At 38.5% G+C, this 11,630-nt stretch overlaps 1 protein-coding gene across 1 annotated transcript; it reads left to right on the top strand.

Moving 5' to 3' along the window:
- Positions 1–7,394: 7,394 nt before the first annotated feature.
- LOC145906502 (ficolin-1-like) lies at positions 7,395–10,779 on the top strand. The gene is made up of 7 exons (XM_082993934.1): positions 7,395–7,683; positions 7,738–7,746; positions 7,958–8,097; positions 8,395–8,491; positions 9,272–9,368; positions 9,431–9,498; positions 10,335–10,779. Exons 1-7 carry the CDS (start codon positions 7,404–7,406, stop codon positions 10,568–10,570), a joined length of 927 nt encoding a protein of 308 aa, XP_082850060.1. The 5' UTR covers positions 7,395–7,403; the 3' UTR covers positions 10,571–10,779.
- Positions 10,780–11,630: the final 851 nt, after the last annotated feature.

The following is an 11,630-nucleotide window of genomic DNA, read 5'->3' as shown; positions in this document are numbered from 1 at the left end:
GCACAACCTACAGGAAACTAACCAGGTCCAATCTCTACAGCAAATAGTAGAGCTTTGTCCCCCGTCATTACAAGCTTTAACTTATGCGCTCCATCTTTCCACGTACTTACAAGATAAGCAACACGTATAAAATCATTGACAGTGAATTCGAAGACATAAATACTTGCTGCAAAGGGATGGGTACCTACACAAGTTCATTGCCAACTGCGTATGACCGGTAATGAATAAACAATATGAGGTGGACATTCCAAAATCAACACACAAAAACACAAATTGTAATTTTCGTCATATTTCTACGAATAATGTTCAACAAAAACAATTTCTTTCAAAATTAGGCTCTAAATGTTTTGTTGCTTTTCAAAGATAGTTTGTGTGGATCTAATTGTCATCATCTTACACATGTCACATGTCACATGTCACATGTCCCATATTAGGTGCCACCGCCTCCGCATCCCTCCTCATCATATTGCCGAGCGCATTCTTCATAAAGCTCACAGGAAGGCAGGCGGCGAAGAAAGTCCAGGTGGAATACGCAACCAAGAGAAAATTCGTAAGTTTCCATCATAATGTTTCATTAAATATAGTAACAGCTAACCAACCACCCTTAGAATTAGCGTAAACAGTTTTTTTTAATTTATTGGAAAACGTTAGCACTTTCGTGGGCTTACATCCAAAAACCTAAAATCACTTATCAGGAAAAATAAAACTAAATTTGTTTGGCGAATTAAAAAAAAAATTTGTGAATTAAAAATATATTCAACGTCGTTGTGCACCGGTTATGTACGTTTCAACGTTCATAATTCATCCGACGCTTTTGCACCACTTCCAGGCCTGGGTGATAGCAGTGCTTGGTGTTCTTTTTTGTGCCCTGAGTGTGATCATGATCGTGGTCGATTGGACGAAGTGAAATATTGTCGTGGTTTGAGAGCAAATTTGATGAAGCGTCCGAAGATCGCAGAGCTCCACCAGAAGACAAAAAAATGGGGCGATTTCGCATATAAATTTCGTTTGTATTTCTCCTTGTTACTACTAGACGGCTCTTCTGGCAAAAGTAGTTGCTCCGTTTATGCGCCTCGGCAATTGACCACGCTGTGTTTTGAACATTTGCATCGCTTTATCCTGATAAAGTCTGGTGCATAGCAACCGAAACGTTGACACATACAACTACTTTTGCCAGAAGGGTCGGAAAGAATATTTTTGCCAGAAAAAATATGCCTGGCAGCACCGGCAATGAGTTGTTTCCACTTTTGCCACAAGTTTGGCTTTCGTGAGATGTTCCTGTTACAATTTAATTCGCCGTTCATTCAAACCCTTTGCAAATTGAAAAAAGTTCAGCGCCAAGTTGGATTAATTTTGACTGTTCGCGTGTTTTTTGTGGCAATTTCGTTCGGCCATGCCCTCTTTTTTGTTTCTTTAGTTAAAAGCTTGATTCTTGGCATCGTTAAGCCTGTACATACGACAAAAGTTTACTTTGATGATTGCGTAAGTTATGTAACGTTAACCCAATGAATAAATTTCCCTGATTTCAGAAGTTATTCGTACCTTTTTTTCCACGACGTGAAGTCAACTGAAATAGCAAAGGCATTTTAAAGAGTCCAACATTTCGATTTGTTGTCAGTTTGTGTGTAGTATGGAACTCAGCAATAGAAAAAGTAATTTCTACTGAGTTAAAAATGTGAGAACAAAATTCCTGCAAAAAAAATCGCGAGAAAAGTAAAATTTAAGCGCATTTTGCCACTCCACGTGAAATTCTCCTCCAAATGAATCCTTTACACGTTCCACCTAACATCAGACCTAAAGATTCTTGCCCTATAGAGAGATACAAAACGTCTCTGTCGACTTAGACTGCGTTATGTCAAATAAATGATGTTTTTCTTCTTCTTCGTTTAATTTCCGAGACGCAAGCGATTCATTCATTCATCGGTTTATTTTTGCCCAAACACGACAATAAATTTTTCGGTAAATAAAAGAGATGGATAACGCGAGAGTACGTGCAGGGAAACGTTGGAATAACCTTCAGGTTTCCGGTGCCAAACGTCACCCTTACAGATGAATACGAAAATTCGCTTGCATGTATCAACCTGATTATTGGACAATACCGGGGAATCCTTCAGTCTGCATATGGGTTGGACCTAGTAGTCTTTCCGCGGCCCACATTCAAACACACGTGGGAATAACAAGAAATAAATTTCTAAAAACATTTCGACACAAAAAATTTGCTGACACAGGATTAGTGTGATAATATACAACCGTATATGTATCGTTATGTTGACATAACATACAGCAAAGTGTGGTTCGCATCCACGTATATCCAATACTATATTGAGATTGTCGTAAAATATTTTTTGGGTAATGCCGAAATTGCTTTCAAGTAACTTCCGGTGCGGTTGGAAAGTCACGTGATTCACTTACAAGCCGGAATCTTTCGACTGTTTCGGGTACGAAATTTGCTACGATAACTTCTGTTGGTTTGTTTGTATTAATTTGCATCTGTTTTTGTAGAATGAACTGATAGATAAAAACTTGCAAGGAGAGCTTCCAACAAAACATATTCACTTTGTATATATTATTTGTTGTTTTGAAAAAAAAGAAGATACAAAAACGGTATTCCCAAAAAGCGTTCATAGCAAACACACAATTGTCACAAGTAACACGCGAACTGCTCAAAAAAACATAGTTCAGTTCATTATCAATACCCAAATAACGGTGGCTTGTTTGAATAACGAGTCCATATAATCCGTGGTCACTTTTCAACCAGCTTTAGGCCTAATAAATATACATTACAATATATCTTAAAACGCTGTTCGTGTTTCCAGGTTGCGTGGATACCTTTGTTGGTTGCAACCAATTGCTTAGCGACCAGTTGAATCGGGCCGTAAACTCAACGTCAGCAACCAAGGTAAACGACCGTGGACATCGCGAATCGGTGATGCGGAACCGTGCTGTGATTACGTCAGCGCCACATGCGTCATGTACGTCCCCGAGTAACTGGAAGGGGAAACGGACTGTTACAACAATCTGGAACAGAATGCTACCTGAAATTGGAAACATTTTTTCTTTTTTTACTAACATTTACCAAAATTATCAACTAACATTGTTTCTCTTCGGCAAAACATGTGGGAAACAGTTGGACTCGTTGTAAAATTTGTGGAAAAGTTATTCTGAAATGTCTTACTCTCGTAAAGCAGTAAAATCAAATGTTCGGTGCGAATGCATTTCAATGGTTTATGATTGTGTGAGGAAATGTCTTTTCGCAATGGATTTCGTATGCTGAAAATGACATAATCCAATATATTGAAAAATAAAAGTACATCTTGAACCCACAACCATCGACTATTGTTTCCATTTTTCAACCTTTTTGCCAGGTGTTGTTCGTGTAGAAAACTGTGATAAGAAATGTTTTGCTGTCGCCATTCGAGTAGCTGTAGGTTTTCAAACTGCACTGAAAATATGCATATCATAGAGCAGTTTTTTTTTCCACTCTGATCCAGAGAATGTGTTACTAAATTTAATTTCTTTATCTACGCAAAGGTTTTTGCCAGCTTGAAATTCGTGAGCACTTTAACCCAATCCACGGCCCACAGCTGAAATACCCGGAGAGTAGTGAAAATGTAGCTACGACGTGCCTTCTTCACCCAGCTTCTCGTGCTCAGCTTGTTCAAAAATAAGAACGAATCGATCACAAAGGCAGTGGCCTGCAGCATTGGACAATAAGGAAGTTTTCAATCCACAGAGATTTAAACTAGGCCATCCTGCGCATGAAAGAATGCTTACCACCAGCAATCAATACACCTCTAATTGCATAGCATCACGAACCAGCATTATCATATCAGAAATTGCGGTAATTTGCTCAAAAATATTTGATCCAGACAAACGCCAAAAACTGTTTAACCAAGTAATGTGGGATAGTTTGTATATTTCACAAAACTAACGATAGCATGCCTGGCCCTCTTCAATGTTTTAAAACATTTCTTTGGCGGTTAGATAGAAAACAACTGCCTCAGTTCCAATGCAAGACCTTCGCTATGGGAGTCTAATTGGACCACCAGTATTTCACTTAGGTAATGCAAGACATTCGCACATGCTTTCATTCATTGACTTGTTTAATAAAGCAAATTAACGCGATTTCCATAGAATATCTTTTTGTGCTGGTATAATTATATCTGGTTTGCTGTTGTTGAGAATTGAGACGAAAGCTTTCAGGTAAAGAAACATTATATTTTATGTTGAACCAAAAATTCATGTTTTTTGCAACATACTGATTTCGCGTGTCATTTGTAAGCATTTAAAATTGTACAATGTGTTTTATTTTCGCGATCCCATCAGTTCACATACCATGATGGCCTTTCCTATCATGGCACGCACAATTCCCGTGTGAACCTTGTTATCGCTTTGCTAATGGACGAAGTTGACTCCATAAGTTGCTTTTTTCCCACGCAAAATCGAAAACAATTTTCCTCCACATGCAGTGAAGCAAATCAAAACTTTGCTAATGTACCCGACGGCTCTCACGAACACCACTTGTTTTCGTTTTCGTGCTAATGTTGGCAGTGCCATTGCCAGAAAAAAAAACATATCATAGTGCAGTTTTTTTAACACTCTGATCCAGAGAATGTGTGTACACATTCTACAGTACTAAATTTAAATTCTTCATCTACGCAAAGTATATTGCCGGATTGAAATTCGTGAGCAATTTAACCCAATCCACGGCCCACAGCTGAAATACCCGGAGAGTAGTGAAAATGTAGCTACGACGTGCCTTCTTCACCCAGCTTCTCGTGATCAGCTTGTTCAAAAATAAGAACGACGCGATCACAAAGGCAGTGGCTTGCAGCATTGGACAATAAGGAAGTTTTCAATCCACAGAGATTTAAACTAGGCCATCCTGTGCATGAAAGAATGCTTACCACCAGCAATCAATACACCTCTAATTGCATAGCATCACGAACCAGCATTATCATATCAGAAATTGCGGTAATTTGCTCAAAAATATTTGATCCAGACAAACGCCAAAAACTGTTTAACCAAGTAATGTGGAATCGTTTGTATATTTCACAAAACTAACGATAGCATGCCTGGCCCTCTTCAATGTTTTAAAACATTTCTTTGGCGGTTAGATAGAAAACAACTGCCTCAGTTTCAATGCAAGGCCTTCGCTATGGGAGTCAAATTGGACCACCAGTATTTCACTTAGGTAATGCAAGACATTCGCACATGCTTTCATTCATTGACTTGTTTAATAAAGCAAATCAACACGATTTCCATAGAATATCTTTTTGTGCTGGTATAATTATATCTGGTTTGCTGTTGTTGAGAATTGAGACGATAGCTTTCAGGTAAAGAAACATTATATTTTATGTTGAACCCAAAATTCATGTTTTTTGCAACATACTGATTTCGCGTGTCATTTGTAAGCATTTAAAATTGTACAATGTGTTTTATTTTCGCGATCCCATCAGTTCACATACCATGATGGCCTTTTCTATCATGGCACGCACAATTCCCGTGTGAACCTTGTTATCGCTTTGCTAATGGACGAAGTTGACTCCATAAGTTGCTTTTTTCCCACGCAAAAGCGAAAACAATATTCCTCCACATGCAGTGAAGCAAATCAAAACTTTGCTAATGGACCGGACGGCTCTCACGAACACCACTTGTTTTCGTTTTCTTGCTAATGTTGGCAGTGCCATTGCCAGAAAAAAAACATATCATAGAGCAGTTTTTTTAACACTCTGAACCAGAGAATGTGTGTACACATTGTACAGAACTAAATTTAACTTCTTCATGTACGCAAAGGTTATTGCCGGATTGAAATTCGTGAGCAATTTAACCCAATCCACGGCCCACAGCTGAAATACCCGGAGAGTAGTGAAAATGTAGCTACGACGTGCCTTCTTCACCCAGCTTCTCGTGCCCAGCTTGTTCAAAAATAAGAACGACGCGATCACAAAGGCAGTGGCCTGCAGCATTGGACAATAAGGAAGTTTTCAATCCACAGAGATTTAAACTAGGCCATCCTGTGCATGAAAGAATGCTTACCACCAGCAATCAATACACCTCTAATTGCATACCATCACGAACCAGCATTATCATATCAGAAATTGCGGTAATTTGCTCAAAAATATTTGATCCAGACAAACGCCAAAAACTGTTTAACCAAGTAATGTGGGATCGTTTGTATATTTCACAAACCTAACGATAGCATGCCTGGCCCTCTTCAATGTTTTAAAACATTTCTTTGGCGGTTAGATAGAAAACAACTGCCTCAGTTCCAAGGTAAGGCCTTCGCTATGGGAGTCAAATTGGACAACCAGTATTTCACTTAGGTAATGCAAGACATTCGTACATGCTTTCATTCATTGACTTGTTTAATAAAGCAAATCAACACGATTTCCATAGAATATCTTTTTGTGCTGGTATAATTATATCGGGTTTGCTGTTGTTGAGAATTGAGACGAAAGCTTTCAGGTAAAGAAACATTATATTTTATGTTGAACCCAAAATTCATGTTTTTTGCAACATACTGATTTCGCGTGTCATTTGTAAGCATTTAAAATTGTACAATGTGTTTTATTTTCGCGATCCCATCAGTTCACATACCATGATGGCCTTTCCTATCATGGCACGCACAATTCCCGTGTGAACCTTGTTATCGCTTTGCTAATGGACGAAGTTGACTCCATAAGTTGCTTTTTTCCCACGCAAAAGCGAAAACAATTTTCCTCCACATGCAGTGAAGCAAATCAAAACTTTGCTAATGGACCCGACGGCTCTCACGAACACCACTTGTTTTCGTTTTCGTGCTGATGTTGGCAGTGCCATTGCCAGAAAAAGAGATAGAGTGTTTCATATATCGTTGCAGATCAAAACAGAGGGACATACTTGCTATGTGTAAAGGTTGTTGTATGTTTGCACAGTGTGAGGAGTTTGTGACGAAAGATATGAAACGCTAAAATCATCTTGATGAACTTCAGACGTTTTTTGTATGTAAAATATTAAGTTTTTAAATGAGGTCACACGGCTAAAAAGACAGTTCAATTGTAAACAACCAAGTTATCAAATCAACAACCGCCAAAAGAACGCTGTGGTTTCGAAATTCAGCTAACCTAAAACAGAACTCTTAAAACCCAATGTAATGATTGTGATGTGAAACTATCTGCACGTTACTAACTTTTGTACATTCATATGTCGTGTGTAAAAAATACACTAAATTTTCGATGAATAAAAAGTGATTCAAACATAAAATGCGGAATTCAATTAAAAACAAATGAACAACAAACGGATAAATTGTAACAAAAAATGTTTTTTCCTTTTTAAGGCATTCTTCTGTAACCGACTTGACATAATCAGCATGTAACATTTCATGTTGTTTCTTGTTTAACTTCTGTAGGCCTACTTTCAAAATGCAGATGGCAAATATCAGCTGCATTCTGCTGCTTTTTCTAACTTGTCCAATTCTAAGTTTGTGCCAAAGAGCCAATCAGGTCATCCTGACTTGTGGAGGAAGCAACGAAGATCCCATACCAGGACCAGCGGGTCCTCCTGGAAAGCGAGGTCCACCGGGAGCTGTTGGGCCTCGTGGGGTCCAGGGACCGAAAGGAGAGCCCGGTGCCAATAACACCTGGGAAAACGAATTTAGGAGATTGGAAGCAAAGATGGAAGGAATGGAAACTGAACTTAGGCGTATTTAGTTTGGCTAAAATTAAAACATTTACTTTTATTTTGGAACTGCGTTAGTGGCACTTGGTTTAAACCTCAAGCTAAAATTATTTAAGGTTATTTTTAATAGTTTGTATATTTTGAACAGGCGTTAACGTCTCTGTCGCGAAATTAGCATCAAAACAGGATAATTTGCAGAAAAATCTTACAGTCACCTTAGGTTTGGTGATAGTTCAATATATCGGCGTTAAAGGGACATAATTCCTATTCAAACCAATGATTACGTTTTATTTTGCAGGAGATATGAATCGTTTTGTTTACGCAAGTTGCAAGGATGCATTGCAGAACGGAATGACGCAAAGCGGAGTCTACAATTTATATTCTCCTAAACCATACAAGGGATATTGCGACATGCAAACTGATGGTGGTGGTTGGCTTGTGAGTTCATATTTCTGCGATTAGAACTAAATAAATTTTTGGTTAATTGCAAACGTTTGACCAAGAATGGAAACCCCCCTTCAAAAGAACAGGGTCATGTTATCAATATTAATGGAACCGAAGCTGCAAATCAAAACGGGGTGTCTTAAATACACACGTTTTCAATAAATTATTTGTTTCAATTTTAACTATAAAATACAAAGATTATTGCAACGTAACGGATATACGTAGTTGCTCGATGGAAATATAAAAATCCAAGCAAAACAATTTAAATTAATTTTCTTCATATATTTTCAGGTTGTACAGAAACGATTTGATGGTTCAACTAATTTTTATCGGGGCTGGACAGAATATGAAAATGGATTTGGTTCCTTGACTGGAGAGTTTTGGTCAGGTATTAAGACATTAGCAACACCCGCATTTAAATCAATTTGTTTCTTTTGTTTACAACGCATTAATGTTTCATGCAATGGCATGATTGGCAGGATCGCCTAAATGCGCAGGTCCTTGCTCGATCACAGCTGTATCGCGATCATTAGGTTTGCAGGCTTGGCAGCCAACGCAATGCAGTCTAGCTGGATCAACCACTTTTTCCTGACAAGTCGGAGCAAGATTTGAAAAATCAAGCTCCCGGTGAGGTTTGAACTCTCGACCCTGGGCTAACCAGGCCAAACGCTCTACCAATTGAGCTACATGAGCTCAGTGGTTTCACGGGGTATATTGTGACCAATGTACACTGGTGCGCAAACGTACAACTTGCCAGGCAACCTTCACATGTACGTAGTGGATCTCTACCACTATATCAGGCAATACTATTACATGCAATGGCATGATTTTGTTTATTTAGATATTTTTTTGGCCAGACCGTGACTTGCACCATGGAATATCCTATGCACGAATCCCGATTAGGTTTCATTTCTTGGTATACGGGTTGGGCGCTTGACCAATGCTGCCAATCACTACCAACTCTAAATTAGGTTTCGTTCTTTACCGCTTCTAGCGGTAGTTTCAAACACTAGCAATCGAAGATGCGAATATGTTAGTATTTTCTTGTCGTCACGATTGTCATATCTTGGGCTGCGCATTAGTGCAAGCAAAGCTTTTCATCTTCAAAAACCAACAACATTTGTGAAAGAAAAAACGAATAACTCTTAACGTTTGTTGATTAATTAAGGCTTGGAGCTGATGCACGAACTTACAAGTTGGAAACGTCAAGAGCTCCGCGTTGACCTGCAAAATTTCGATGACACGAAGTATTATGCAAAGTACAGGTAACTACATGCGTGCGTTTCAGTGCCAAGTTTTTGAGTTCCTATTTGTACCATCTTGACAGCAACTTCAGCGTCGGTTCATCAGGGGAGAATTACCGTCTGACTGCTGGTGGGTACACTGGTGATGCAGGTAAGTGAGCAAACATGTTTAACTAATTAGCTTGATACAAAGGAGGTTTAATAAAGTCTCTAACTCAGGGGCGCACAACCTTTTTATTAATACCGGCCGCATCACACAGACTTTATTTTACCAACAGTCGCCAGTGAGTTCAAACTGACAATTTCGCATTTACCTCTGTCTTGAAATGTAATGAAATGTTATATTTAACAATATTTCTTTCGTAAAAATGAAAGATTTTATTCTGTTTTATAACAAAGACTGACCAATTCCATAAGCCAAACATCCAAGCAAAACCTTTTAAGTTTTTCACAATGCACGGCCGACAATACAAATGTAATATAAAGCATGTTTACGGCCGCAGGTTGTGCGCCCCTGCTCTAAATCGTGGGTGAGTTACAAAACTCACATGAGGATGCGTGCTAAAATATTTTATACTATACGGTCGCGTGCCTTCTGACAAGACTTTTTAGATCCTCATCTGTTGACCGTTTATACTTTTGAAGTAAATATACGAGCCAATCACTTGTGTGGAGGTTAATAAACATTTTTTTATCATTTGTGAAATTCGCTATCCGCCAAAACCGAAAGAATAAAATAAATGGAAACAAAATCTTCAAGAACTGAAATTGCAATTTTACTAAGTCTGCATGCGCAATACGAAAAAGTTGGACTCACAAATAATGTGTTACGCAAGTATGACGTAATATGCGCTTTTGTCCAAGTTACTCACAAAATACGTAAAATTTATATATATTAAACATACACTGCTTTCAAATGTATGCCAGGTGATTGGCTGGTTAACATCTGAACCGCAAACTAAACTTTTGAAAAATTTTCACCAATAGTTGATCGGCTGGAATATCACAATCAGATGCCATTCTCCACACATGACCGAGATCATGATTCGAGAAGTTGGGAAAACTGTGCTGTTAGATGGCATGGAGCTTGGTGGTATGAGGATTGTCATGTCTCCAACCTGAACGGAAAGTATTACAAGGAGGAGACAGGAGCAGGCGATTCGAACCGTTGGAGTTCGGTATCACGTAAACGTTCGGAAATGAAAATAAGACCTGTGATGTAATAAAACTGAAGATAAAACGAAACAAATAAATGAAACTATTTGCGTTATTAACGAGAAATCATCGAAATTACTGGAAACATCTTTATTCTTTATTCTTTGAAGAAATGAACAATTTATTAACCGCATAGTTGTTACCACCACGATTGCATCGAATTTACAAGTGTGTTTGCTTGATGCTGTGAATATTTTGTAAATACTTTGCTTCACAAATCATCACATATAAAATAATATACATGGAACATTAAAACATGGAACCTTTTGCTTTTTGTGTCATTATTCAGATAAGCGGAAGAGATCTTCAGGTCACTGTTTAGCGTTAAGTGCGGCGCCCGCCCTGCAGACCTTGTCAGGCGGTGAGTTTGACAGGGGGGTACATCTGTCAAAGAGTAACGCAGGTGTAAGTAGAGCTCAGCGAGGACGGAAACCTTGCGTAGAGTAGGACAAACTTAGTTTTGATTTTCAGTATAAATACAGACCGCGAAAGCGTGGCCTAACACCATTTTAAACTTGCAAGTTTCGAACAAGATGTGTCAGAAAAGTCAGATAACCAAGTATTATTGTTAATTTCAACGTCCCGAAACCTGCTAAATGCTGGGACTGGATTTGCGATAAAATTGATGTTGTGTTTCTTTGGATTGTTCGTATTGAAATGACTTTAAACCATGGAATGAAAAGATTCGATACCAAGCCCACATTTATTTATAGGACGTGTAATTGCAATAAGCACACCACAAAAATAATAATCACACACAGGTGGTCACAGATGGATTGGGGCCGATTTAACAAATCACGTGACAGTAGCATGTAAACGTCATCACTGTCGTGTGGAATGCATGGGGCGTGACCACAGCAGTTGCAAACAGTCTTTATTCAAATTTTCCATTATGCGTTATGTCAAAACCTGTTTGTGACTCGTGTACGAAACCAACCACTGTGGCCATCAAACACGAAGTTGGGCACTAAGCCAACAGCTTACATTTTCCAAGTATTGTGATCATAGCAAATAAAAATATATTGTTATATATGCTAATACTTGCGGCATCTAACGACAAATTGAAAT

Source organism: Ascidia mentula, chromosome 6, assembly GCF_947561715.1.
Source record: "Ascidia mentula chromosome 6, kaAscMent1.1, whole genome shotgun sequence".
NCBI lineage: Eukaryota > Metazoa > Chordata > Ascidiacea > Phlebobranchia > Ascidiidae > Ascidia > Ascidia mentula.
Note: the sequence above shows the minus strand (reverse complement) of the source record. Positions and strands in the feature narration are given on the sequence as shown.

Bases quoted from the DNA above. Each gene is read 5' to 3' on its own strand.
- LOC145906502 (XM_082993934.1), top strand. From the start codon at position 7,404: ATGCAGATGGCAAATATCAGCTGCATTCTGCTGCTTTTTCTAACTTGT. The intron at 8,492-9,271 runs GTATTAAGACAT...TGATTAATTAAG, and splicing joins GACTGGAGAGTTTTGGTCAG to GCTTGGAGCTGATGCACGAA. The intron at 9,499-10,334 runs GTAAGTGAGCAA...TTTCACCAATAG, and splicing joins TGGGTACACTGGTGATGCAG to TTGATCGGCTGGAATATCAC.